Source organism: Mustela nigripes, chromosome 16 (genome assembly GCF_022355385.1).
Source record: "Mustela nigripes isolate SB6536 chromosome 16, MUSNIG.SB6536, whole genome shotgun sequence".
Taxonomy (NCBI): Eukaryota; Metazoa; Chordata; class Mammalia; order Carnivora; family Mustelidae; genus Mustela; species Mustela nigripes.
The window spans coordinates 6,586,246-6,613,678 of record NC_081572.1 but is presented as its reverse complement, the minus strand read 5'-3'; the positions used below and the strand labels follow the sequence as shown (position 1 = coordinate 6,613,678).

Below are 27,433 nucleotides of genomic sequence, written 5' to 3'. Positions count from 1 at the left end.
AATGGTGGCTCAGCGGTGTCGTCGACAGAAACACAGAAGGCAAGCGGAAGACTCAGTTTGAGAACAGAGACAACGTTGTGACAAGTTGGGCTGTGGCCAGAAGCTCAGAATCTTCTCTGGTGTTCACCTCCGTGAGCCATCCTGGGTGGGATTCATGCACGTGGGGGAACAGAAAAGAAAGAAAAAAGGAGAGGCCGAATGACCAGGGGTCTCCTGTGGCTGATCAGGGTGTGGTATGCGATTCAGGGTCTGGTATGCAAGCCTGGAGGGTGGTTTCCAGCCAGCCACATCACGCTTCTTCAGACTTGACCTGATTCTCCCAGCAGCATCCCCATTTGCAAACCAGGCAGCCTGGGTGTGCAGCCTCGGGGGCAACCTGGGCCAGAGAACAGGACAAAACTTTAAGGGAACCACCCACCCACCAGCCCAACACAGGAGTATCTGGTTTCCACCAAGCCTCCCTTGGTTTATCTATGTATCCAATTGAAGGGCACGGGTAGCTTCCTGCCACTGTTTATTAGTAAGTACACCTAACACTAGCTCCTCAGGGGCGGCTGGGGAAGCCAGTCCCAGGGAGCCGCCTGGCACTGTGCTCTGCCCCTGGATGTGTGCCAGGCTGTCTGAGACAGCCCTGGGGGAATGAACGAACTGCTCTTCCTTACCCAGCTCCTTCCACGGGAAGAAGATCCCCCGTGTGCTTCCCTCACACAGTCTTTGCAGGGTGGCTGCCTCGCTCAGCTTCCCTGGTGTGGGGGTGGGGTGCAGGAGAAGATGAAGAAGACGGACCCTCAGGACCAGGAGGAGCTCCTCCACCACCACGGGGAAACCAAGCCCCGGAGCAGGGACCGGAAACACCGGCTCTCCGTGGTTCAGCAAGTTGGATGTAAATTCGAGCTAGTGGTGTCCACTGAGGCGGGCTCTTTGTGAAACACCCCGTGCCATACGCAGGTGCTCCCCTGCAACTCTCCAGTGGGCAGACTGGGCAGAGACAGCTCAATACCCCTCTGCCCTTGGACAGTGGCTGAAGACACGGCGCCAGACACCCCGGCCACAGCCACAGCCACAGCCACGATGCACGTTGTGCCCTTGGAAACACCGGGCAGCCAGTCGCTGCCTGGAGGCGCCCAGACAGACTGGCAGGCGGGCAGGCGAGCAGCAGGTGCAAGCGGCCAGGACCCGGAGCACGGCCCGCGCAGCCGGCCGGGCGCCCCCTGGAGGTCAATGGGAGAGGGGCGCTGGGCGCGAGCCGCGGGGGTGGTGGGGGGCGCGGGGAGGCGCCCAGAAGCTCCCAAACGGACGCGGCGGCTCCGGGCGGACGCAGGGTCACGCCAAGGGCCGAAGGGACGCACAGGCGGGCAGCCGCCCCAGAAAGCTCGGGCGCCTCCCGGGCAGAGGCCGCCGACTCTCGCCTACAGCGCGGGAGGGGCGGGGGCGCAGAGGCGGGAGGCGCCGTCGGGGCCCTCCCCTTGCCCCGCCTCCCGGTCAGCGCCCTTGGCCGGGGCGCGTTGTTGGTTTCGGGTTGTCAGGCAGCGCGGCGGCGGCGGCGGCGCAGGAAGGCTGCGAGGGACCCCACGGCGGCCGTGGGGGTGCGGCTCGGCCATGCCCGCTGTCGCGACCTGAGCCCCTCCATCCGCCGCAAGCATGAAGGACAGCGGGGACTCCAAGGACCAGCAGCTCATGGTGAGACCCCGACAACCTCCTCCCCGCCCCCATTCATAGCAACCCCCCACCCCAGAAACCCAGCCTCTGAGTTGGCCACGGTCACAGCAGTCCTGTCCCCTCACCCCGACTAAGGTCAGGGATGGGACTGTCCAGAGCAACTTTCCCCAAGTCCTGGATGTCAAGAAGGAAGGTATCCCGGCCATCGTGCTGAAAAGTCAGCCTAGCTTCAACCTCACTCCCCCCTTAAACCTTCCCACCAGGGGACCCCCTCCCATCCCTAAAGCTGTGTAGATGGGTCTCTGGGGTGAGACAGCTCTCTGATCTAGAAAAGCCAGGGGGGCAGGGAGAGCCAGAGCTCCCTGAGCCAGAGCTACCCTGGCGCTGTGGGGTTGAGAGTTTAAAGGGATTGGGAATCACAGATGGGCAGACAGGAGCCCAGGGAGCCAGAGTTGCTGGCATGGGGTTGAGAACAGCTGGTTACTGGGTTTCAACACAGATGCTGCCCGTTATTCCAGAGAAGTGTTGGAAACAACCAAGGTGCAGCCCCTCCCTGAGCTCTGGGGTCTGGGACAGATGAAGGGGTGTGAGTGGGGTTCTCTGGGGGCAAGTAGAGACTAAAGACAGACCCCTGGGGACGCCTGGGTGGCTCAGTGGGTGACGGATCTGACTCTCGATCTCAGCCCTTTGTCTTGATCTCACAGTCGTGAATTCAAGCCCCACACATCCTTGTCCCAGCACAGGACAGGGATGGCAGGTCCTCTCCCACCTGTGGGGTTGGGCCCAGGAGGCCGGTAAAGATGATCTGACAGTCCGCAGAGGTCCCTCAGAGAGCGATGTTCTTACCTGGTATGAGGGTCCATCAATGATGCCCATACTTCCAGCAGGCATTTCCCCTTGGTCTGCAAAAGAAATGCACTCCCTTGTTCTTTGGGGAGACCTATGCCCAGGATGAAGACCCACCAGCTCTTACCAGCTGGAGAATGGAGAGAGGCGGGAGCACCTCTCCTCTACCTGTGCCGGGTAGGAATGCAGTCAAGGGTTGTTAGGAAGTCAAGGTGCAGCCCCGTCATGCCTCCAGCCAGGCCTGCAGCTTCAGGAGCCGTGCATCACTCACAGATGCACACACAAGCTGTTCCAGTGCCAAGTCTCCAAGTTCAAAGCCCTGGGGAGCTGCAAGTGCTTAATTTGGACGTGTGACTGATGCAGGCTGGAGAAGCAGACCACTCTCTCCCCTGAGACTCTCCCAGAGGCCCAGCTCCTTGGGGAAATTCATACACTCAGAGGGAGCCGTATGCCGTGGACCTGCTCCCCTCCACCTGGGCGGTGGCCTTGAACTGCTGAGTTTTCCTTAAGACCAAGGATGCCTGGGATGGTCACACAGGGGAGAACCCAGGAGCCTTGCCCAGGGGAATGCTGGGGTCCTCTCATGCTTCTGTCTGACCATCCTGGCCCTTGTCTTCTAATCTCAGTGTGTGGCCTTCCCTTCCAGGTGGCACTCCGGGTCCGGCCCATCAGCGTGGCAGAGCTGGAGGAAGGAGCCACCCTCATAGCCCATAAAGTGGACGAGCAGGTACATGGGGCTGTGGCCGGGAGCCACAGGGGGCACAGAGCTGTGCTCACACATGGCAGGGTGGGCATCTGCTTAGGGGGTGGGGGCAGGAAGGGTCCCCGTGGCTTGCAGCATCACCTTCCCTCCATCCACCGAGCTCTGTTGTGTCGCTGATGACATTGTCAAGGAAGCCAGGGTTCTTCTTCCCAGAAGCCTTCCCAGATTGATCCAAGGAGAGCCGAAAGCTTCCCTTGCATGGGTGGGCCCTGAGCTCTCCAGTCCAGCCCTTAAAGTGCCACATACCTTCCATGTACCTGTGACAGGATGTGCCCCATTTAGCAGGTCAGCTACACATGGAGCATGTCTGCTGCCCACGGAGCGCATATCTCCGAGGTCTAGAGCTAGAGCCTAACTCCGGTTCAGATTTTGCAAAGACTGCTGGTGTTTTGTAAAGTCTCAGGGTGTCCGTTTGCTCTGTTGGTCCTAGAGTCACCGTGATGTGGTGGGCAGGGCGAGTCTCGCCCCCATCTGTGCAGGGGGCAAATACGTACCAAGTGTCCCCAGCACATGGATCTGGAGACCACAGTGAGCAGAAGAGATCCCACCCTCGCCTCCGGTACCTTCCTGATCGCACAGGAGACAAAGCACTAATCAAAGCATTAACCCCAGCAAGGGCTGCAGAGAAACGTGTGGCGCTGAGAGGGGTTGAGTCAGCACAGGTCAGGGAGGGTTGCCTTAGGAGGTGGCGCTTGAGGTAAAGCAAGAGAGGAAATGGGTACTTTGGGGGCTCACGGAGGGAGACCCTTCAACCAAAGGGCCTGGCAGGTGCAAGAGGCCTGGGTGGATCCAGCAGGAGGGAGAGGGCCGAGAGGTGTGAGGTGAGGCGGGGGGACGTGGCAGGGGCCAGACTGCACACGCTTGGACCATGGCCAGGGTGACTGTCAGGGTCAGCAGTGAGGGCGCAGGTGCTGGGGTGCGGGTGGGCACAGTGGCGGGGACAGCTCGGTGGCTGCTGCTCTTGGCTTCTCCTGAGTGTCGGGGCTCATCAAGATGGCAAGGTATGCCGGTGAGTCCGAGAAGTCCAGGGGCAGTGCCCCATGCAGTGAAGGGCACGCAGGAGCACCTGCTGGGCCCAGGTCTGGGGCTCCAGGGCTGGACTCAGGAAGCCCAGGGGCGGTGAGAAGTGAGCTGGAGGCAGCCCGCCCACCTGCCCCTGGGCTCCCTGAGGGACAGGTGCCTCCTCCAGCCTCTTCCCTCAGCTCTCCTGGGCACCACAGAGCCTACTGGTGTCAGCCTTCCACTTTCTCTCTTTTTTTTTTTTATTTTTTAAGATTCTTTTATTTGAGAAAAAGAGAGGGAGAGGGACAAGCAGACCCTGCGCTGAGCAGGGAGCCCACGTGAGGCTCAATCCCAGGACCCCGAGATCATGATCTGAGCTGAACCGAGAGTCGGACTTGTAACCGACTGAGCCGTCCAGGCGCCCCCCTCCACTCACTCTCAGGAAGGGGGAGCCTTCCTCAGAGACCTCGGAGAAAGCCAGGGGTGACTGCGAGGACCCTAGCTGTCCGGGTAGGCTGGGCAGGAGTAGGGGCAAACACACCTGACATCACACAGGATGGGCTGTGCCGTCGCTAACTGGGTGGCCTTGGACGGGTTGTTTCTTGGAGCCTCAGCCGCCTTGCCCATAAGTGGGGGTGGCAACCGTAATGCCCTCTCAAGAGCGTCTTTGCGGGCTCATGTGTGCTCAGCGCTTTCCCAGTGCCCGGCACACAGTAGGAGTTTAATAGTTGTAAGTGGACATCATCAGCTAGTGACTGAAAGCTCCCCAGAGCTGCTGCGTTGGCCGACAAGAGGGGCCAGCCTGATGAGCCAGAAGCCTTCCAGGCAAGGACCACTCCCCATCTGTCCTGTTTGTCCCCAAGAATATCAGGTCCTCAGGGCGGGGACAATGATGGCTCTCTTCCTCCGCTGCTCCTGGCTCCCAGCCGGCGCGGGGGCTGAGAGGTATTAACTGATGTTGATAGAAATGCTCTGGTCTGGGGTACAGCCCACTGGGTGCCCACACATGCCAAACAGTGGCTCCTTTCTGTCCCTACAAGTGGAGAGGGAGGGTCTGGGCTGATCTGGCCCAGCTGTGTCTCTGAGAAGGTTCTGGACTGGGCAGTCCTAACAGGGCTGCTTCTTTGTCCGCTGAGAGTGGCAGGGTGGGTCGTCTGAGTGGCGTGGGCTCAGGGCTACCAGCATAGCCTGTGGGACAGTGCTGGGCTTATGGCCTCGAGTGCCTTCTGTCCCCAGTGGGTTCAAAGATGGCTGTTCTGGCCCACATTTTTGGAGCAGCCACAGCAGTTGGCAGGCTGGGAACCTCCTAACACCCCCATCTGTCAGCTGACAGAGAAGGCCCTTGCCAGTAGGAGGTGAGACACAGGAGCCCAAGATGCAGAACGGACAGCCTACTTCCCTCGAATCCCATTCTGACCTGTCTGCTACCCCTAGACCTCTGTCCTTCACCAGCGACCCCCCACCAGTTTGTCTGCAAACCTGGCCCTCCTGGCGTGCACCCCTGGCCCTGATGGAGGTGGGGGATACAGGCTGTTAGCCTCGCTGACGGGCCAGCTGGTGGGTTAGCGCTGCTCCTTCCTCCTGAGGTCTGGAGCCTGGAGGGCCAGCGCGGTGACTTAAAGAGTATCCCAGGACACCATGGCCTTGGAGTCTCTTCCTGGGACAGACACAGGAGGGTCCAAGTGGCCTCACAGCGATCAGCATCTTCTAAAGCAGACGGGGTTGGAACCAAGAGTTGCTCTGTCCGCACTTCTTTCCTTCGCCCCCTTCCTCGTGGCAGTCGTGGCCCGGGTGGCTCAGTGCCACAGAAAGCCTCCCAACCCAGCTTCTTCTGGCCTCCAGCTCTGGGCTCTGCCTCTTGTCTCGGTTGGGTGGGTTACTTTTCCCCTGCTGGCATCGTCGCAGGCCTGGGAGTGAGAAAGGCCAAGTGTCCCCCAGGAACAGAGGCCGATGTGCCTGGATTCTGGGGAAGTTGGAGGGCACACGTTTGTAAAGGGGGTGGTCTGGGTGCCTTGGCGGACTTGTGGTCTGAAGCCCCCCTCTCAATCCAGGACCAAAATCAGACGATCTTTTTTTGGCACTTTTTGGAGGCTAATGTAGGCTCAGTGCTTCCAAGTGCCTGGCATATAGTAGGGGCTTAATAGATGTTAGTTTATTTAAGGACTGAGGTACAGGATGGCTTCGAGCCTAGAGGTGAGTGACACTCGGCCCACCTCCTGCTTCCTCTCTCCTGAGTCAGGGGGTGAAATGGTCACCTCCCCACCCGTGTGTTCTGGGAAGCCTGTGACCAGCGCCTGAGGTGGGACTGCACCTGACATCAGACCCCTCGGGGACGCCATCCATGACCACAAAGGGAGGGCAGGTGCAGGCCCAGAGGCTGCGGGGGTGGGGGAGGGGGTGTCTAGAAGTTCCCGGGTAGAAGCAGCTCCATTCCTCCCTCCCACGCCCCACCCCCAACCCGGCCCACTGCCTGCTGACCCTCCTCCCAGCTTTCCAGGCTGTTTACCTACAGGATTTAAGTCACCTGACAACATGCATAATCCCATAGTTAGACACTGTCTGCTCCAAGTCCCACTGTCGCCCCTGGGCTCCTGGGGTCCTGTCTGAGGAGCTGTGCCTGGGGCCCCCAGGCCCTGGCAGACCTCCAGCCTCTTTGTTCTCAACAGAAGACAGGGTAAGAAGAACTCTGCCCAAGGGCTGTTGGGAGGCTTTCTGGAGCTAGTGAGAGGGAGAAACCCAGCCACACACACAACTCCCATGAAAGAGAAAGAAAGCATAGGGTGGGGTGACAGGTGCCGAGCGTCAGACATGAGTACCCCGGTGGGGACGGTGGGGGGCAACCCACCTTCACCCCGCTTCCCCACGCACCCACCCTCTGGAGGCTTCTCGGCCAGCCCATCGCCCCCGAAAAGCTGAGCCTGGCAGGAAGTGACAGGGAAGGGATCCAAGGGCTCAGCCCTTCCCTAGCACCCCAGCCCTTCCCTAGCACCCCCGCACCCTTCCCTGCCCCAGCCCACCACTTATCCACTTTCTCCCATTCTGGATACTTCCTATAAATGGGATTTCCCACTCCATGGTCCTTCATGTTTGACTCCAGTCACTGAGCAGCATGTTTTCAATGGGGTGGGGGTCCCTACTTCTTGGCTACTGTGAATATGGCTGTCAGAACGTAAGGATCCCCAAACCTCGTGATTGGGTGGGTGCGAGGCAGGTTCTAGTTCAAAAGGCAGATCTGTGTGGCCCCAATTCCCCCAGAGATGCTCATTTGGTGAATCTGCGTGGTGCTGGGAGTCGGCCTCTCCCACACTCCTTGGGGGTCTCCGATGAAGGTGTCTGCAGAGACACAGCCCCATCTGCAACCTCGAGGCCATGCCTCCCCTCCTGCTGGGCCTCAGAGCCCTCGGAGTCCTGGAGGCCTGTGGGGGCCTGGCCAGGTACAGCTCTGTGCTAAGCAGCCTGCTGGGCCTTGGTGGCTTTATGAGCTCAGCAGGCTCCCGTCTGGTCCTTTCCAGCGAGCCTGAAGGGGACACCTTTCTTGGGATCAGAGTCTCCAATTCTTGAGCACTCGTGGGTGAGCACATTTACAGTTAGAGATATGACCAGCAACAAATTCTCCTTCTTAAAGAAAAAGCAAACAAAACCCCGGAAGCAGCCTCACAGGGGTGACCCCCACCTGGAGTCAGGCTTTCATCGGGCTCTGCCTCGTTTCCACCCTGAGGATAAAGGGGCTCCTGCAGGCTCCCTGGACCGGAGATGGAATTTCTGAGACCTGGGCCTTTCCAGATACTCATTCTCCACTGGCGCTTCCTGAGTAGGCTGGCAGGGTTGGTGTGATTTCTTTTTTCAAGGCAATGGCCCTGTTGACCCTCCCTGACTTCCAACTGGGAAGAACGTGGGACCCAGAGAAGAGATGCAGTTTCCTCAAGGTCACACAGCATTGTTGACCCTAAACCCAACTTGGGGCACCCCTTTCCTTGGAGATCTTCCCTGCCATCCCTGGAGGCTCCAGGAGGAATGATCTGGGTTGGAGGGTGTCAACTGGGGGCGATTTTGTCCTCCAGAGGGCATCTGGCAACGCCATACCTGGGAGCGAGGCATGTCACTGGCCTCTGATGGCCGGTGACACTGCTAAGCCGCCTGCCGTGCACAGGACAGGTCCCCTCACAGTGATCCAGCCCGGAGTGCCAGTAGTGCCAAGACTGAGCCACCCTGGCCTCAAAGGTCTCGACCTTTGCAAGCCAGGAAGAAGCCAGTGGAAAGTGCAAAGCTGATCAGAGCGCCAGCAGCTTACACGGCTGTGGCATGTAGCAGGAAGAACGGTTAGGCTTTGTTCGGGGTATTTCTCACCTAGGAGATGCTGGGGAGGAGCCTGTCCGTCAGGGGCATAGAGTTTACAGATGCCCTCCCCCCCTGAGGCACCCTACATCCCTCTGGATCTCAGATCTCAGATCTCGGGTTTCCGGGCTTAAAGTCTGGAACTATGGAAACGTCAAAATCTGCACTGAATGAAGAACCGGTCTGAGAGGGAGGCGGTGGGGGGGGGGGGCGCTCTGCTGAGTCAGGAGGCCTGGCCCTTGGGGGCAGAGCCCACCTTCCCTGGTCCTGGCCCTGCCCCCTGCCCGCCGGCCAGCCTGGGGAGGCCCCTGTGTATAGGGTGCGATCCAGTCCCCACTGGATCCCCTCCCCCAGTCCCTGCTGAAGCCTCCCAGGGGCAGGTGGCCAGCATGCGGGGGCGTGAACATTTATGATGCTGGGACTGTGAAAGAGAGCCCCCCCCCTCCCCCGTGCTGAGTCCACCACCTGGGGGCTGGGGGAGTGGCCTATCGAGGCCCCGCCCCCTCGGGTGCCGACAAGCCCCTCCCCCAGCAGGTGCTCCTGCCTTGGGTATTGTAGGGTTTGCGAGGCTGACATAACCAAATACCACAGACTTGGCGACTTTAACCACAGACATAGATTTTTCGACCATCCTGGAGGCCAGAAGTCTGGAGGGTCAGCTCCTTCCGAGGGTCCTGAGGGAAGGGTCCATCCAGGATCTCTCCTTGGCTTGCAGTTGGTTCTCTGGGCCCTATGGCTCTTCAGGTCCTCTTCCTTTGATGTGTGTCTGTATCCACGCATCACCTTTCCAGAAGGACACCGGGGTCATTCCACATTTAGGGCCGACGCCACTCCAGTGTGACCTCGTCTTACCTTCGGTATCTCAGCAATGACCCTGCTTCCAAATAAAGTCACACTTTGAGGTTCTGGGGGGTTAGGACCTCAACATTTGAATTTGGGGAGGACACGGTTCACCCCATACCAGGTGCACATTGGCCCAGCCAGGCTGCTTTTGGTTCGCTCATCTGCTCGGGAGGCAGGGGTGGCCGCCTGGGTGATGGGAGCCTGGGTTCTGGGAGCAGACAGCTCTCAGTCTGGCCCGCTCTCTGCTTGGCTGTGCAGTTTTGGGGCATTAATGGTGCGATTCTCATTACAGTGGAGGGATCTTGGAGTGTCTGGGGGAAATGTGTGCAAAGCACTTAGCAAGGCGCCTGGTACACACAGAGCTCCCCCAAAGGCCGCTTTATTCGGAAACATTCCCCAGGCGCACGCGTGGCACCGGCCAGGATGACATTTAGGGGGTGCATTGGAGGCTACACAGGGGCCGGGGACAGCATGTGCTCCCAGAGGGGGCCCAGACAGCTCACCCCTATGGCCGTCTTGGGCCCGTGCTCTGGAGATTCCGGGGGTGAGAACAGGAGGGAAAGTCCCTGAGCTCTCCTCCCAACCCTGCATTTTCACAAGATCCGCCCCCTCCCCGGAGATTCTGAGCTGAGAACTGCTGCCCACCGCCTGCCTCTCACCCCCGGCCTTGCTCACACTTTTCTCTAGAATGTTCCCCTCACCTCACATCTGTCTGCCAACCCCTGCTGATATGATCCTTTAAGACTTGGTGCTGGCACCGCCTCCTCCAGAAAACCTTCCTATAGTGCTTCCTGCAGAGTCAGATGTGGGGAAACTTCATCTCACTTTCTCTCTCCCTGGGCCTCGCTTACTGGCTCGTACCTAGAAGCTTCCCCTGCCCTGCACGCCCTCTGCTGCTCTCTGGGGTGGCAGCCCAGAGCCCCCTCCACCCAACCCTCCCTGGCTCAGCTCCAGTTCACCTGGCCGAGGGGCACAAGGCCCTCATTGTATGGTAGGGTGGACAGGGATGGGGGTGATGCTCGGGAGGTGGGGCGTGGGCTGGGGACCCAGGCAGATGGAGACCCAGACAAAGACCTCTTTAAGAGGGGTCACGGCAGCTGTGCGGACAGTGTACTGATTCAGGAGCCCGGATATCAAAGGAGCCCAATGTCCAGGGTGCCATGAACTTGGCAGGGCATGGAGGTTGTTTGAAGGTGATCCGGGGTGATGAGCATTGGTGTGGCTGCTCACCCTCCCCTGCACCCAAGGTCCCCAGAGGGCCCCCCCAGCTGCCAGCCCTGCCCGCGTCAGCAGGAGCGCTGGCGCCCGAGGGGTGAGAGCTGGATCGGCTGGTCGGGCTCCTGTTGCATCCCACCGGGACCCGTGCCAGGGGACTCAGAGGCAGCGTTATCTTCGTTGGGGTCTGAAACTTAATCAGGGCTTATGCTGCTGGCTTTAGGGCCAGAGACAGGAACTGGATCCTGGAGGAGGCTGATAGGGCACTGGGGCTGCAGCCCTGAGGCAGTGGCGGGGACAGGTGGGCATGCCAGCTGACAGCGGCAGGCCTAGATGCCCTGCACTCAGCTCACCACGGCCACCCAGCCTCTGGCAAGCAGTGAGGGGGCCCAGTGGGTGGCCTTATTCTTTCCCTGCACAAAGCCCCTACCCAGCCATCTGGAGCTGTGCCCCCTAACCGGTTTACCTAAATTACCAGGTTGGACGAGACTTCCGGGTGAAACTCCTGGGGCCAGGCCTCCTGGGGCGAGGCCTTACCTCTTCTCTCTTCCCTTTTCTATGAGAATCCCTGGAGTGGGCTCTGCTGGGACCCCTGAGGGTCTTAGACCCCTCTACATGCAGCGAGCACGAGTGTGCACCTACTGCACATATGCAAGTCATGAAGGAGGGGGCTAGACATCGGCACACACCAAGCGCCGAGAGGAGTCGGTGGGAGTCCCAGACTGGGACCCTGTCCAAGGGGTGTACCTCTTGCTTGAAAGGGGTGCATCAGAGGGATCCACTGTGGATCTCCCACCCCACAGAGCCCGGCTGGGCTCCAGCCTGGCCTCCTGCTGCCTCGCCGTCCGTCAGTCCCCTCTGTCCCTCAGGGTGACTGCCCCCATGCCTTGTCTGTACTCAAGCCCTTTACAGGGCTGTCCCTGGCCCCTGCTCCTCAGTCGCTGTCTGTGCCACCTGGGGTGACGCTGGGACAGCACATCCTCCTCAATGCCTGGCCCTCTTCTAGGACTCAGTTTGCCTCTTGGGTCAGCATCTCATCTCCAGAGTCAGATTAGGTAGGGACAATGCACACAGTGGGTGCTGACGCCACACCTGGGTGGGGGCACACCCTCCTACTGCCACACCCACCACGCACGGCCCCAGAGGGAGCAGAGAGAGCAGAGGGTATGCGTGACAGCAGGTTCACAGTGGTGCACAGAGAGCCCAGGACCCAGACCGCCTGGACTCCCGGCCCCACTGTTTCTTAGCTATGTGACTTCAGGCCTCGGTGTCCCCGACTGGGGATAATGAATTCCTGTGAAGATGAGCTATCATTATCACGTATCTGGAGGAGGGTCTGGGTGTGAAGACACCCACTCCCTCTGTCCTTACCCCCTGCGCTCCCTCTGGGAGTGGAGGGCACCATGAGGCCATCACGATGGCTGCGACCACCGTCTGGCCCTGGAGCACAGCTGAGATTTGATTTGCCCTCGCTGTCCAGCATGAGCCCAGGTGCTCCCCAACACAGAGCTGCCTCTCGGCGGGCATCCTGATGGGATGGCTGGGGCGGAGAACAGGGACCCGACCTGGAGGCTCAGCTCCCGAGGGGACTTGGGCAGGCACAGAGCCTGTGGCATCCTGGTGGCTCCCTCCAGGGGGTGGGGTGGCCCGTCACCCGCATCACTGCCGCTGTCCCTCCTCACTTCCCTGTGAATGAAGACCCTTGGGCATTTAATATATGCCCGGTGTTGTGCCCACACACACCACACACGTTATCTCACGGGCTCTTCATAGCCCGCGGGCAGACAATACTCCTGTCCCATCCTGCGAAGGAGGAGACCCAGGCCCAGGCAGGCTAAAGGGGTCATACAAGGCCACTCTGCTAACAAGAGTACAATGGGTCAGGCGTGCCTTGCCCTGACTTAGCTCTCCCACCTTGTCCTAAATCCCCCCGACTCCAGCCCTCCCGCGCATCTTTGAACACCTTCTGGCCTTTTCATCCATCTGGGCACTGTCTCTCCCCACAACTTCCCCAGGCCAAGAACCTCGGGCCAAGGCCCAGCCTCCTTCCTCTGTACCTTCCCTCAGTCCGGGACCAGGCTCAGCACACCCAGGACCCCTGAGGCCAAGGGAGGGGCAGAATGGAGCTGGACGTGGAGCAGGCTTCGAGTTTGTTCTGGAAAATGGGTCCCTTGATCATCCTCGGAGCACAGGAGGAGCCTGGGGAAGTGCTGTGCGTCTCCTTCCAGCCCCACACACAAGCACACGGAGCCAGAGGCCCCCACCCCGCAGGGAGGGGAATCCAGGATGGCCAACCTGTTCCTTCATCCTACCTTCCGACCCCTGGCCCCTCCTTCCATCCACAGCTCAGGCTCAAGGCTGCAGGGGCCTTGATAAGTCGCCCCGAGCGCAGCCCACTTTCCTCGCCCCTGCCAGCCCTCAGTCAGTGGCTCTCTGCTCCACCCCTGGGTCTACCCACTGGCGGAGGCTGGGGTGCGGGGGTGAGGGAGACCAGGGGCTACAGACTTTGAACCCAGGTCCCAGGTTTTCAGTCCCAGTCCCCCTGCTTGCTGGTATGTGAGCTCGAACAAGTGACTTCTTTGGGCCTCGATCTCTTCACCTGTCAAGTGGGAACAATTATGGGCCTTACCACCTGGCCTTGGAGTGGGGGTTAAGTGAGTCCATGTGTCGAAAGTGCTTACAGCAGGTCCTGACACACAGTAAATGCGTCATAAATGCAAGTCATTGGTACTGTTCCTGCCCCTCTGGTAGAGGTGCACAGGGCATGGTGTTGCCTTTAGAGGGAGGGCCCCCCCCCAGGTCTGGGACCCCCCCCCCCAGGTCTGTGGCCTGGGGTCCCTGGCACTCTTGGCTCCTGTAGGGCATTGTCAGTCGATAGGGAGGCTTCCCTGTGGAGTGTCCAGAGCCAAGCCCCCAGATCAGACACCCCTGCGGAGCTGACGGGGTAGGGCTGGGCCTGAGGCTCTGGGGCCTGCGGCTGCTTAGCTTGCCCCATGTCCTGGGTGAGGAGAGCTGAGGCCAGAGTTGACACCGGTGTGGGCCTCTGGCCCCGTGGTGACTGCCAGACGCCCCCCCGCTCGGGGACTTTTGCAGATGGTGGTTCTCATGGACCCGATGGAGGACCCCGACGACGTCCTGCGGGCACACCGTTCCCGGGAGAAGTCCTACCTGTTTGACGTGGCCTTTGACTTCACTGCCACCCAGGTGGGGGAGGGCCTGGCCCTAGGGACATGCAGGAGCCCCTCTCCAACCTTTGAACCCCACCCTGAGGAGACAGCCCTCAGGGGACCCTGCCACTGACTCTCAGCCCTCCCTCCACCGCGAGCTCGCTGGCTTTCCCCTCTACCACATCCTCATGCATGCAAATGTGCCTATATGGCTTACACCCAGCCTCTTGCACGGGCACACCCGAGTCAGTGGGCAGATGCTATCCGTGTGGAACACCCCCAGGCTGGCCCCCATGGGAGCTGGAGGAGGGCACGCGAAGCCCATCTGGTGTGGGGAGGAGTCTCGGGGAAGCTGACACCCTCCCAGGGACCCCTGTCTTCCCCATCTGGGGGGTGCTCCTAGGAGCAGATGTGATGCGTCCTCGGGGGGGGGGGGCTGGGAGCCAGTTGTGGGGGCAAGTGTCTCAGGTGTCCTGAGCTCTTTTTAGGCTGGTGTCCCCCATGGGGCGAAAGCAGAGACCTCCCAGCCCCCATTCCTTGCCCCTACTCCTCGGGCTGAGAGTCCCAGAAACAGAAGCTGCTTATGCTGGGGGCCAGGACAGCCGGTGGGCATGTGTGCTCTGCCCCACGTGTACCTGAGGCCCCTGATGGGTCTACTTTTCCCGGCAGGAGACGGTCTATCAGGCCACTACCAAGAGCCTCATCGATGGCGTCATCTCTGGCTACAATGCCACTGTCTTCGCTTATGGCCCCACAGGTGACGGAGGGGCCAAGACCATGGGATGGGACAGTATGCCCCATTTGTCCCCCTGGAGCAACAGGCCCCTGACCCTCCATCAGAGAGAACTGCTCTGGCCCCAGCTGAGGCCAGAATCAAGCGTGTATCTGATCCCAACGCCTGCAGGGTCCTCTGGCCCCAGCGGCCCCATCACCAGCCAAGAACGCCATCCTCCCTGGCCCCTCCCTCCTTGGCCATTTGGGAGGTACCCAGCCTTGAGGCTAGACCTAGGTGTGCCCGGAGCTCCTGTCCAGCAAAGCCGGATTCTCGCCCCCACCCTGCTCACCCCCCACCGTGTTCTGCCCCAGGCTGTGGGAAAACCTACACCATGCTGGGCACAGACCACGAGCCTGGCATCTACGTTCGGACCCTCAATGACCTCTTCCGTGCCATTGAGGAGACCAGCAACGACATGGAGTATGAGGTGTCCATGTCCTACCTGGAGGTGAGCCTCCCCTGACCGCAGCGTAGGCAAGAAGCCCCTGGGACAGCCGCACACACGTTGTTGGTCCCACTCTGCAAAAATCTGAGGCTCAGAGAGGTTACACTAGGCCAACATCACACAGTAAGTGAGGGGCAGGGATTCAAACTCAGGACCCCAGACCTTGAAAGCCAAGCTCTGCCTATTTTGCCATACTTCAAAGTACCCTTGACCCTGAGCAAAGACCTCGGCCACCCTCCCAAACGGCTCAGCGCCTAGCTATCCTCAAAGGCCCCTTCCTGAAAGCTGTGTCTGCCCTGCCCCGCCACCTCCAGGCACGCTGTGGGCATGGGTACAGGTGAGTCCTGCATGCGTGCACAGGCCTGAACCTGCCAGCCTTTGATCCCCAGCCCTGGCCCCCAGCGCCCACCCCGTGGGAGCGCTCCCGCCAGGCAGCAAGGAGGCATCAGCGGTAGGAGTGTGCAGAGGCCGGAAGAGGCAGAAGAGCCAGGGGGCTCCGTGCCACCTGGCTCCTGGCTGCCCCCGCTCCGTCCGGGAGCTGATAATCTCCTGGGTGACAGCTCAGGAAGGGCAGTGAGGCGTTGCTGCTAGCCACACTGCTGCAGCCAGCACGGCATTGACTCAGCCAGCAAGATGCCCTTGTGGGGGGCGGTGTAGCGTAAGGGTTGCCTGGCAACAAGCAGGGCTGGCCATCCGTCAGGTCCCTATCTTCTGCCCAGTGCCCAGCCCTCCTGCAAAGGGAATCCGCTTGGTTCTGAAGCTTTCTGTATCCCAAGTTCTGGCAGCCCAGTGTTTCCCTGTGGATGCTGAAGCCCTGTTACCCCTGCCCGATAGAAAGGAGGGGGTCTTTCTCCTTAACCAGAGTGTCCCTAAGAGGAGTCTGGAGCTCCCAGACTGGGGCTCAGGATGTGGGAGCTCCTGTCCCCGTCTTGCTTGGGAGGGATGGGGAATCTGGTCCCTGTCTGGACCTCCTGCCCTTAGTCTCCCCGTCACACCTGTCCCCCGCCCCTCCCCCACTGGCACCATCAGATCTACAATGAGATGATCCGGGACCTGCTGAACCCCGCCCTGGGGTACCTAGAGCTGAGGGAGGACTCCAAAGGGGTGATCCAGGTGGCTGGAATCACCGAGGTCTCCACCATCAATGCCAAAGAGGCAAGTCTTGCACAGCCAGCGGGGCGGTGGGGAGGGCCGTTCACTCCTGTGGGGCAGGAGCGGACAGAGGACAGCAGGCAGGGAGCCGCTGCCCGCTCGCCTGGGGCTGGAGCTGGGGCAGACACAGAGAGTCCCGTATCCAAGCAGGGGGCTCTCACCTGCCTCCGTGCCCCTGGCTGCGCTCATCTTGGGGGGACGAATGAGGCAACCGGCCTCCAGACTGCCCCTCACCCCACCCGGGCCCCTTCCCAACCTCCAAGATGCGGGATGTGGGGTCAACCCCATGGATCCCCAAGAGAGGCGTCCTTCCCACCCACCCCCCCACCCAGATCATGCAGCTGCTGATGAAGGGCAACCGGCAGAGGACCCAGGAGCCCACGGCTGCCAACCGGACGTCCTCCCGCTCCCACGCCGTGCTCCAGGTGGCCGTGCGCCAGCGCAGCCGGGTCAAGAACATCCTGCAGGAGGTGCGGCAGGGCCGCCTGTTCATGATCGACCTGGCTGGCTCTGAGCGCGCCTCCCAGGTGAGGTCAGCTCCCCCAGCACTGGGGAGAAGGGTTTCTGGGGGGCGGGGAGAGCGCAGGGATGCTGACCTCCCCGCGTCCGCAGGAGATCACGGGGGAGGCCATCCTCGGCAGGGTGGGGGTGAGGGGGCCCCCCTGGGTCAGGGACTGAGGAGTGTCCCAGAGGAGCATGACGGGAAGAGGGGGTGGGTATCGCAGCTCTCTGTGGGAAAGGGCGTGGGGTGAGGAGTGTTTCTTGGGGAAGGAGATGGACTGCCCTGGAGGAAGGCCAGGCAGGTGAGAGTGACTGGGCCAGATGAGGAGCTGGGATGGGGGACACAGACGCGCCTGACTCCGGGGGGCGCCCTGCCTACCCCCTCGAGGAGAGAGGAAGGCCCATCACCATCTCTCAAAGCATTTGTCCCTGACACTAAGCCCTGCTCCCCTGGCTCTATGGCCTCAGCCCCAATGTGTAGGCCCAGGTCCCCCTCCTTTAGGCAAATTGGGAGGTTTCACGGTCCCCCAAGGGATGAGGCCGGGTGATGTCACTGCTAACAAATCCAGGGGACAGGCCAGTGGCCAGAGAGAATTAACAGGGTTTCATGTTCCAGCCTGTGAGACTGGGATTCAATGGGGCAGGGGGTGTTCACGAAGCACCCCCTCTCCCCGGGGAGGGCCTGAGGCTTCTTGGAGGGACACAGCGGAGCAGCCAGGGAGAGGGCTGTCCCTGAGGCCCCAGCTTTGGAGGCCCAGGCCCAGGCAGCTCTGAGCAGAGCCTCCTCACCCTTGCCAGTGTCCCCGCAGGCCCAAGGGAAGGAGAGGAGCCCAGCACACTCACACGTGCACGCTAGTGCGCTCCCACACCCTTCCCCCTACACACTCACACACGCACACATTCTTTCTTCCACACACGCACCACACTCATTGCCTCACATTCTCTCTCTCTCTCTCACACACACACTTTCCTCATATTCTTTCCCTCACATTCTTTCTCTCTTCCCCCGCATCACGAACACTTCCCACATATTCTCACACACACAGACACACACACACACACACACACGCACTTCCCTCCTTCCCCTGAAGCCCAGGGCATGCTGTGGAGCCGCATGCCCGTGCCCACGCCAGCTCTCAGCTGCCAGGGAGGCCTCAACCTCCTTCCACGTCATTCTTGGCACCGCGGGGCCAGCCCCTGAGGGAGACAAGGGCCAGGCTCTCAGCCCTCCTCAGAAGCAGTCCGCCACTCTCTTCAGAGGCCTTCCGGTTCTCTCGCCTTCTCGAACGCCCTGGATGACCCCAGGAGGAGGACGAGCCTCGGCCCTGGGTCACCCCCACGTTTCAGAGCCCGGAGGGAGGGGGAAGGGCTCGCGGCCCCCGGCGGTGGTGAAGCCTGTCCCCTGCCCCACAAGGCCGCTTCTGCCTCCGCTTCCCTCCCCAGACGCAGAACCGCGGGCAGCGCATGAAGGAGGGCGCCCACATCAACCGCTCCCTGCTGGCCCTGGGCAACTGCATCAACGCGCTGAGCGACAAGAGCAGCAACAAGTACATCAACTACCGCGACAGCAAGCTCACCCGGCTGCTGAAGGTAGCCCCGGGCCGCCCTCACCAGGGGGGGGGCTGCCAGATGGGGCAGATCAAAAGACAGGCCACCAGGGGCGCCCGGGTGGCTCAGTCGGTTTCAGGCCATGACCTCGGGGTCCTGGGATCGAGCCCCGCATGGGGCTCCCTGCTGGGTGGGGGGCCTGCTTTCCCCTCTCCCTCGGTCCCCCCCCCCCCCCCCCAGCGCCGCTTGTGCTCTCTCTCCTTCCCTCTCTCTAAAATAAATAAATAAAATCTTTAAAAACACGTACAGACCACCCAGCTACGTGAGAATTTCAGATAAACAACAAAATTTGTTTCAGTGTAAGTATATCCCATGCAACATTTGGGACTTATACTTATACTAAAAAAAAAAAAAAAAAAATCATTCATTGTTTATCTGACATTCAGATTTAACTGAGTAACCTGTATTTTACCTGGTGAACCCAGCCAGAGTGGGCAATAGGGAGGGAAAGGCGTTGCACCTGACCACCCTCGCACCAGGGCTGCAGGGCTGAGGGAACTATGAGCCACCTGGATATGGGGTTCCGGTGGACATCAGCCTCAGGGCTCACAGGGTCTGCCATTTGGGGTCCACCCCTGGTTGGGCTTCACCCAACTCGCTCCTTTCTTCCCGAAGCAACCCCAGGCATGGGGGAAATACTGTTTCCATTTTTGAGCTTCCCAAGGGCCCATGGTAGTAAGTGCTGGAAGACAGTCTACAGTCCAGTGTCACCGGAGCCCACCCTCAGTGGGCCGCCATCCGTGTGCCCATAAGCTGGGAAGAGGGGGACGGTGGCGCAAATGCTGCCACTTTTAAAAGCAAGGAATTCAAGTCGCTCTGTTGCTAATCGTGGGAGCTGAGGCTTTCTCCCCACTCGCCTCTCCTGCATCCAGGGCTGTTCACAGGGAGCAAGGGAAGGGGTGGCCACAGGCCACATTCACCCGTCCTACAGTGCTCCCCGTTCCCCCATCCCTCACTGCAGCCGTAACAGCAGTGCCATCAGCTGTCAGAAATGGGGAGTCGGGGGGTTACTTGAGATGCCAGAGGGGATGGGACAGGGGGGAGCCCATAGGGCACCTTCCCACGCTGGTCCCCAGCCGTCACGGCGGCCACCTTTCCTCGTTCTCTGGTATGAAAGGTGGGAAAGGGAAAGCCCGGAGGCCCTGACCGGGATCAGATACTTGAAATATTCAAATGGGAATTTGGAAAAGAAACCACAAGTGGGAAGAAGGAACAGAAGGAGGGGGGGATATCTGGACCCAGGGGAGTCCGTGTGATGCTCGACACCAGCACCAGAGGGAATGCGTCTGTGAGGGTGCGTGTGACAGAGCGCGCGAGAGAGCACAGCCTGGGAGGGGCGGCAGGGTCCCGGGGAGGTGGTCGCTGGCTGACTGCAGCCCGCCCTCCCTGCCGTCAGGACTCCCTGGGCGGGAACAGCCGCACGGTGATGATCGCCCACATCAGTCCCGCCAGCAGCGCCTTTGAGGAGTCCCGGAATACCCTGACCTATGCCGGCCGGGCCAAGAACATCAAGACCAGGGTGAGGTCCTTTCCCGGCTGAGACTGAAGTCTGCCATCCCACACTCCACTCTCTCTGGAGCCGGCCACTGTGGCCCTGGCCTCCATCCCCAGACCCATGTGGCCCCAGGCCCTTCTCAACTCCTTCACTCTTCAAGCGAGGCCAGACTCCCCACGCTCCCATCTCGCGGTTTAGGGAAGCGAGACTGAAGGAAGTGAAGTGACTTTCCAGATGGGCACGGAGACCAGAAGTGGCCCCGGCTGGCTTCCAAACCCATGTAATGCCTTTGGGCAAAGGCGTTACTCACCTGATGTAGGAAGCTTCTCTTGACCCGTGCAAGGGTGGGAACAGACACTTGCCAGATAGAACTTAGGAACCCTCCCGCAACACTGCCCCCTTTGCCAGCCACTGTCCCTGGGGCTTTGTGTGTTATTCCAGCCCTCCAAGGACTTCATGGGAGCAGGAGACATGTCCTTGAATAGTGACAGTTCAGAATATTGTTAATATTCTGGCAAGTGAAGCCAGCAGTAGGTGCTGAGGCAGCGAGGAAATGGGGAAGTGGGGGAGGGCTGGTGGGACCTGGTGGAGCTCTTTGGGGACTGTCGGTGTGGCTGTGTGACAGTGGGACTCTGAGAGATGGGAAGGACACTCTAGAAGGAGGGGGTAGCAATAAGCGTAGAGGTTTCAAGAGCAGGAAGGAGATGGCATCTGATACAGCTGGAGACGACAGCACAGCTCCTCAACCAGAGCGGAATGTTCCTGGTGGAGCAGTGATGAAAGGAAAATTGAGAGAGGCACCTGGGTGGCTCAGTCAGTTAAGCATCCGACTCTTGATTTCAACTCAGGTCCTGATCTCATGGGTTGTGGGATCGAGCCCCGCCCTGGGCTCCCCGCTCAGCGTGGAGTCTACTTAAGAGTCTCTCTCCCTCTCCCTGGGTTCCTCTCCTCGATCACGCACTCTCTCTCTATCTCTAAAATACATAAAATCTTTTTTAAAAAATGAAATTTGAGATAGTGGTGGGCCCAGGCAAAGGAATTGGAACATTTCTCCCGAGCAGTAGGGAGCCACTGAAGGTTGAAGAGCAGAAGCAGCAGCAGAAGTGTGGGTCCGGCAGAGGCATGGAGTGCGATAGGTTTAGGGGTTGGAAGCCAGGGGCACTGTGACTGTCATCTAGGAAGACTAGGAGCAGAAAGAGAAAGAAGACCCTGCAGGCTGGCCCCAGCCTCTGGGGTGACTCTACCTGCTCTGCCCCCACGGTGTGCTCCCCACAGGTGAAGCAGAACCTGCTCAACGTCTCCTACCACATCGCCCAGTACACCAGCATCATCGCAGACCTGCGGGGCGAGATCCAGAGGCTCAAGTGCAAGATCGATGAGCAGGGTGGGCGGGGCCAGGCCCAGGGCCGGCCGGAGCGGGGTGACATCCGCCACATCCAAGGTGTGTGCATAGATCCGTGCTCCTGGGGGCCCGTCTCGGGCAGCCCTCCCAGCCTGTCTCACATTGCTCAGGGGTCAGGTGGTGCCGGGTTCAAATCCAGACTCGGGCTTTTTCTGGGCCGGTAGCCTTGGGCTAATCATTCACCCGCCCTGAACCTTCTATTTCTCAAGCGTTGTATACAACAGTGGTCTCTGTTTCAGAGACTTAACATTGACTAAGAGTCGGTGAGATCACATGAGTGAGAGACATGTGAGCGCTTAGCTGTGTGTGTGGGGGGGGGGGGCGGCACTCTCAGGGCCGTGAGGCTGTGCCCAGCATCACTGGAACGGGTACCATTCTCTTGTAGATTTGTGTATTTGCTATGGATGGTTTTCCCACAGATGGCAGTAAAGTGTCCAAAGGCCACCTTTTATAGTTGGCATAAAGGTTCTGTAAGGGCTAGTGGATGCCCAGGTCATACAAGGGACCTGGGGATCACCCGTGGACCACACCCAGAAGACTCAGTGTGGAAGTAAGGTGTAGGAGGAAGTAGTAATCTAGGAGATCTTTTGGGTGGTTTAGGAAGACAGAGATAAGGGAGAGCCCCATGTAGGCCCAGATTTGCCTGGCCTGACCCTCCCTCCTCCGCTGATTGCCTCTGCCCCCATCCTCTGGGCAGCCGAGGTCCAACTGCACAGCGGGCAGAGCGAGCAGGCCGAGATGGGACAGCTGCGGGAGCAGCTTATCAGCGCTTTCCAGGAGCAGATGGATGTGCGGAGACGCCTGCTGGAGCTGGAGAACCACGCCATGGAGGTCCAGATCGACACATCCCGCCACCTGCTCACCATTGCCGGGTAAGCAGACCCTGCCCCGGGGCCATCCAGGTCCCACCCCGGACCTGGACAGAGGGTTTGGGAGCTGTAGCTGCACACTGTGCCCCTGTGGTCTGACTCCCTTGTCTCCCTGGGGTGGGCTCACGGCAGCTGGGAGCACGAGAAGTCCCGCAGGGCGCTCAAATGGCGGGAGGAGCAGCGCAAGGAATCCTACACCAAGGACGACAGCGAGAAGGACTCCGACACGGGCGATGACCAGCCGGACACCCTGGAGCCCCCAGAGGTGGCCTCAGCCCGGGAGAGCATTGCCGCCCTGGTCGGGGAGCAGAAGAAGCTGCGGAAGCAGAAGGTGCCTGGGGCTGGGGGCAGGGGGGTGGTTTCAGAAGGGGCTGGGGGTGCGGTGCGGGAGGGCTCAGCCCTGGGAGCTCAGGCCTCGGGCCTTCTGTGACCTCGCTCAACTCCCTCTTTGTGCTTTGCTTACTCATCTCTGAAATGGGAGTAGTCGTGGTGTGGTCCTTCGTGGGGATGTTGGGGATTAAATCAAAGCCTTTTGCATACCAAGGATTCAAATAATGGTGGTCAGTATTTTAATTAGGGCTTTCCAGGGATCTTGTCCTTCTGCTCTGGAGGGTACACCCAGACCAGGGCTTCAGGGCATGGTGATGAGCCCTGAGGACATCAGGTGGGCTGGAGTGGGGCAGATACCCACAGAGCTGATTGCAGGGGCAGGCTGTGGCCAGGGTGGCACAGAAGGTGGGCACAGAGGGGTCACTTAGGAGCCCTTGGTTTCAAGGGTCACTTGGTTTCAAGGCCCAAAAAACAGCTTCGAGGGTTAGCCCCAGAACGGGGCTTCAGCCCAGAGGGAGGCTCGGGGGCTGGAAGGGCGCGGACAGCTAGGAGGATGGGTTTGGGGGTGCAGGACCCGCCCCTCGCCTGGTGCTGACCCCCAGCCGCCCTCAGCTGGCGCTGGAGCAGCGCTGCCGAGAGCTGCGCACGCGCGGCCGGCGCCTGGAGGAGACGCTGCCGCGGCGCATCGGCTCGGAGGAGCAGCGCGAGGTGCTCAGCCTGCTGTGCCGCGTGCACGAGCTCGAGGTGGAGAATACGGAGATGCAGTCGCACGCGCTGCTTCGGGACGGCGCCCTCCGCCACCGTCGCGAGGCCGTGCGCCGCCTGGAGCAGCACCGCAGCCTCTGCGACGAGATCATCCAAGGCCAGCGGCAGATCATCGAAGGTAGGCCCCGTGCGTCCCAGACCCCAGGGCCCCCCTCCACCCGCGGAGCCTCCCAGGGCACGCCCTGAGTCCTGCCCCTGCCCCGGCAGACTACAACCTGGCCGTCCCGCAGCACCTGGAGGAGCTGTACGAGGTGTACCTGCGGGAGCTGGAGGAGGGCAGCCTGGAGCGGGCCACCATCATGGACCGGGTGGCCTCCAGGGCCCTGCAGGTGGGAGTGCCGGCAAGCCTGGGCCTGGGCAGGAGCACCTGTACTGATGGAGGGATGGATGCCCCAGGCAAAACCTGCGGGTAGCTGGGGTGGGGATGGAACCAGGCTGGGCACCCCAAGGAGTTAGCTCCCCTTCCTTCTTATCCCACTCAAAGCTTTGCCTTGCCTGAGTAAGGTGCCCGTCCCAGGGCATTCTTCTCTGGCACTGGTCATTACCCAGAGTCTGAAGGTCAGGGTTGGCTATCTGAGCTATCCTAAATGGTCCCAGATGCCCTCCCAGGAGACCAGACCATCCAGCAGTGCCACTGGGGATGCCTAGCAGACCACAGTGTATCTCTTGTGATCCGGAGCGCAAGCCCACTGCTCTCTCCAAATTCCTAAGCCCCGTTACAGCCCTGGTCACCTGGTGTGCCTGTCACCCCGTGCTGTGCCCTGGTCCGGTCCAGGACCAAGTCTTCTGACCGCCCTCCCCCCCGCCCCCTTCCCTCCCCAGGACAGCTCCTTGCCCAAAATTACCCCAGCAGGAACCGCGCTGACACCAGAGTCTGACCCAGAGAGTGTGAAGACTCTGAGTTCTGAGGTTCAGCGCCTGCAGACCAGCATCCTCCCCCCGCTCGGCATGGACAGGTGAGGCCAGAGACCACCTCCGGCCAGTCCTGCCAGCTTGAGCCGCCACTTGCTGGGCTGTATCCCAGGGATGCCAACCCAGACTCGGGTTCCCTGGGGAAGATGGGGCAGGAACGAGAAAGGGAGGTAGTGGCACAAGTCTGGAGCCAGGACGCCTGGGTTCTCCCTTCACACAAATAGCTCTCCCCTGGGGTGGAGCCGGGACCTCAGTGGGACCAGCCAGGTCAATAGCCACCCACCCTCCTCTGCCAACCTCAGTGAAGCCAACCGCGTGTTCAAAGCCAGTCCCCGGGCCTGGCAGGTGAAGAGCTCCTCTGTGCCCACCCCGCCCCCCATCCAGATCGGTGGTCTGGTGACCCAGGAGGTGAGTACTGAGCACTCCTGACCCCCGGGTTCCACAACTTGGGGGGTGGGGTTGTGGCGGGGACACAAGGTACACACCCAAGGGTTGGGATGGAGGGTCTCAAAATGACCCTCACTCCTGAGGTCCCGCTGTCTCTGCTGAAGAACACGAGGGGTCCCTGCTGGGTCTAAGGCCTTTCTCTTCTCAACCACCTCCCCCGTAGGCCCCCACTCAGGACAGCCTGGTCAGCCCGAGCAGCCGGATCAACTCTTCCCCCGAGAGCAGTGAGAATCTGTCAGAGATCCCCTTGTCCTGCAAAGGTGTGCCCCCTGCCAGCCCTGTCAGCATGAGCCCAGCATCATCTAAACCGTTCGGCTCACCCAGCCCTCCTGCCCTGCTGACTGCACCCACGCCTTGGGTGCCACCCAGTCTGGAAAGAGGCTCCTGTGCCCAGAGGGGATTAACCTCCTGCTCAAGGACACACGGAGCACTGAGGGCACAATCAGAAGTCAGAATGGGGCGTACGTGACAGTTAGGATCCTGCCCCCCCTCTTCCCACCCAGCAATAATTCTAAGAGCAAATACAGACAGGATCCCTACCCCCTAAGCCCATTTTCTCGATTAATCCTCACAGCAACCCTGTGGGGTTAGTTTCGCCACCCCACATTCATTCACAGATGAAGGTAAGGGTCCAAAACGTGCCCCAAGTTTCTTGAATAGCAAGCAAGTGGGCGTGCTGGAATTAGGACCCAGGCCCTCTGATCTGCCTTGGCTGGAGAAGGGGTGTGGGAGGGGGGAGATTATATGTGGTCTGGAGCTCAGGTTAGGTGCTCCTTCTGTCCCGCTCCAGAGAGGAAGGAGATCCTGACCGGTACGAAGTACATCTCTGTGAAGGCTGCTCGGCGGCGCTCTCGGGCTTTGGTCCCCGAGGGGCGCCACCTGCTGGCACCTGCTGGGGAGCGCAGGAGCCTGTCCCCGCACTCGCCCAGCGAGGCTGAGGATGCACAGCCGCCCGGCCCTCTGGCCTGCAAGAGGCCACCCAGCCCCACGCTGCAGCACGCTGCCAGTGAGGACAACCTGTCAAGCAGCACAGGCGAGGCCCCATCCCAGTCAGTCGGGCACAGTGGCGATGGCGCCGGGCCCTGGATGCGTGGCCAGAAGAAAAGCCCGGGCAAGAAACGGGAGGAGTCACTAGAGGCCAAGAGGAGGAAGCGGCGGTCCCGGTCCTTTGAGGTCACGGGGCAAGGGGTGAGACAAAAGACAAGGGATGGGGTGTCTGCATCCCTTCGTTGTGGATGGGGGCCTGGGGGCCCCTCCATGCCTCTGTCTCCCAGGCTGGCATAGGGGGTCAAGGGGGCTGGCATATAGGGCGGACCCTTGTAGCAATACCATACAGCTCTGACTCACCTCCCTGTTCTCCAACCAACACAGCTCTCCCGCCCCAAGACACACCTCCTGGGGCCCCGTCCCATGGAGAGCATCTCGGACCATAAGGTGCCAGTGTGCGGACACCCAGCACCTGGTATCCGGCATCTGGGGAAGGTCATGCTGCCTTTGGCCAAGGTCAAACTCCCTGCAAGCCAGAGCGCAGGTCAGTACCAGCAAGGGAGGGAATGGGAAAGGCGGTGGCCTTGGCCAGCCCAGGGAGGAGGCATGCTGAGCTCCCTGCACCGAGGGCCACTCATTGCTGGAAACCAGGTTCTCACAGAATATTTGTGGGACTGGCATCTTGGGGTCATGCCCCTAGGGAGTTCAAGGCCACTGGGTGACCAGAGAGGGAATGAGGAATTTCTAAACCCCTGCCCCTGCCCTTCCCCTGCCACAGGTCCTGGGGACTCCTCACTCCTCACTGTTCCCTCCAACGCAGCTGGTATTTCCCGACGGGCTGCCCGGGGGCCACGCCTGGCTCACGGCACAAGCACCCATGGCAAAGACGGATGCTTCCGGCATACCTGAGGGGTATGGAACAGCCCTCCTGCCCCCAAGCCTGGATGGGGTGGAGCCGAAAATGGGAGATGGCGGCTGGGCAGATGGGGTCCCCTGCGAGCAGGAGCTCAGGAACCCAGAAGGCTGGGGATCCTGAGACCCAGGAATTATGAGGGTGTCTGCCCAGCACCTCCATGCTTTCAGTGCCACTGGGGACGGGAGGCGAACTCAGGAGGCATGGCCAGAATGACAGGACTTCCTGGCCTCCCAGCTCTGGATAGAACCCTGTTGCCAAAACCCCGTAGAGACCTGTGGCCGGACTCAGCCTTGGAGATGGGGAGGGGTAAGGGAGCTGTTTGTGGGAGGGGCCCCTGGGCCCAGAGCTGGAGCAAGGAAGCCATCCTGGATGGCTGGGGAAGGAGCGGACCGTCACTTGGTGCATACCATGGCAGAGGAGGGAATCTGGTTTTGTTACCTGGCAGTGTAACAATAAAATCCCATGTGGGTCTTGACGGTTCTGTTGGAAATGAGACCTTGTATGGAATGTGGAGCGGCCAAGACTGATTAAGAGGCAACCCAACGCCATCCTCCTCCCTCCCCGACACCCCAGCTCCTTCTGGCTGGTTACACAGATGCCTGAACACCTGGGGGAAAGGGGCTCTTCTCTACACTGTGCCCAGGAAAGGTGGGCCCGACAAGGTCCGTTCATGCCCTGTCCCACCAGCCTTCACACCTGCCTCGGCTCCCTCCCATGAGAGCTCAGAGACCTCGGGAGGCTCAAACCATAGAAAGCCTAATTACCCGAATGGGGGTGGGATGGTGGTCCCCTCTGGAAGTCAGGGCTCAGAAACTGCCCAGCTAAGTAAGCCTCTTGGCTTCAAGGTAGGAAAACTCTGGCAAGGGGTCCTGGGGTCCTCCAGTTTTCCCATAGGTTGCTCTTACCTGCCCAGTTCCATGTGGGGGTGGGGGACCCTCGGGAAAAGCTAATGAAAGATAAGGTACCCCCACACCTGTGGGACCCTCCTGGGGCTGTTTT

General features: G+C 60.5%; 1 protein-coding gene across 1 annotated transcript; it reads left to right on the top strand.

Annotated features, from left to right (window-relative positions):
• Positions 1 to 1,334: 1,334 nt before the first annotated feature.
• KIF19 (kinesin family member 19) lies at positions 1,335 to 27,349 on the top strand. Its single transcript, XM_059380521.1, has 20 exons — positions 1,335 to 1,680; positions 3,152 to 3,232; positions 13,757 to 13,867; positions 14,500 to 14,587; positions 14,917 to 15,053; positions 16,080 to 16,205; positions 16,535 to 16,729; positions 18,147 to 18,293; positions 19,708 to 19,830; positions 21,082 to 21,247; positions 21,906 to 22,080; positions 22,210 to 22,408; positions 23,020 to 23,290; positions 23,380 to 23,501; positions 23,995 to 24,128; positions 24,387 to 24,492; positions 24,695 to 24,791; positions 25,322 to 25,719; positions 25,903 to 26,062; positions 26,297 to 27,349. Exons 1-20 carry the CDS (start codon positions 1,642 to 1,644, stop codon positions 26,425 to 26,427), a joined length of 3,006 nt encoding a protein of 1,001 aa, XP_059236504.1. The 5' UTR covers positions 1,335 to 1,641; the 3' UTR covers positions 26,428 to 27,349.
• The last annotated feature ends 84 nt before the right edge of the window (positions 27,350 to 27,433 follow it).

Excerpts from the sequence above, each read along its gene's own strand:
- KIF19 (XM_059380521.1), top strand. The coding sequence starts at position 1,642 with ATGAAGGACAGCGGGGACTCCAAGGACCAGCAGCTCATG. Across the intron at positions 22,081-22,209 it reads CACCTGCTCACCATTGCCGG|CTGGGAGCACGAGAAGTCCC; the intron begins GTAAGCAGACCC and ends GGCTCACGGCAG. Across the intron at positions 23,502-23,994 it reads TGGCCTCCAGGGCCCTGCAG|GACAGCTCCTTGCCCAAAAT; the intron begins GTGGGAGTGCCG and ends TTCCCTCCCCAG.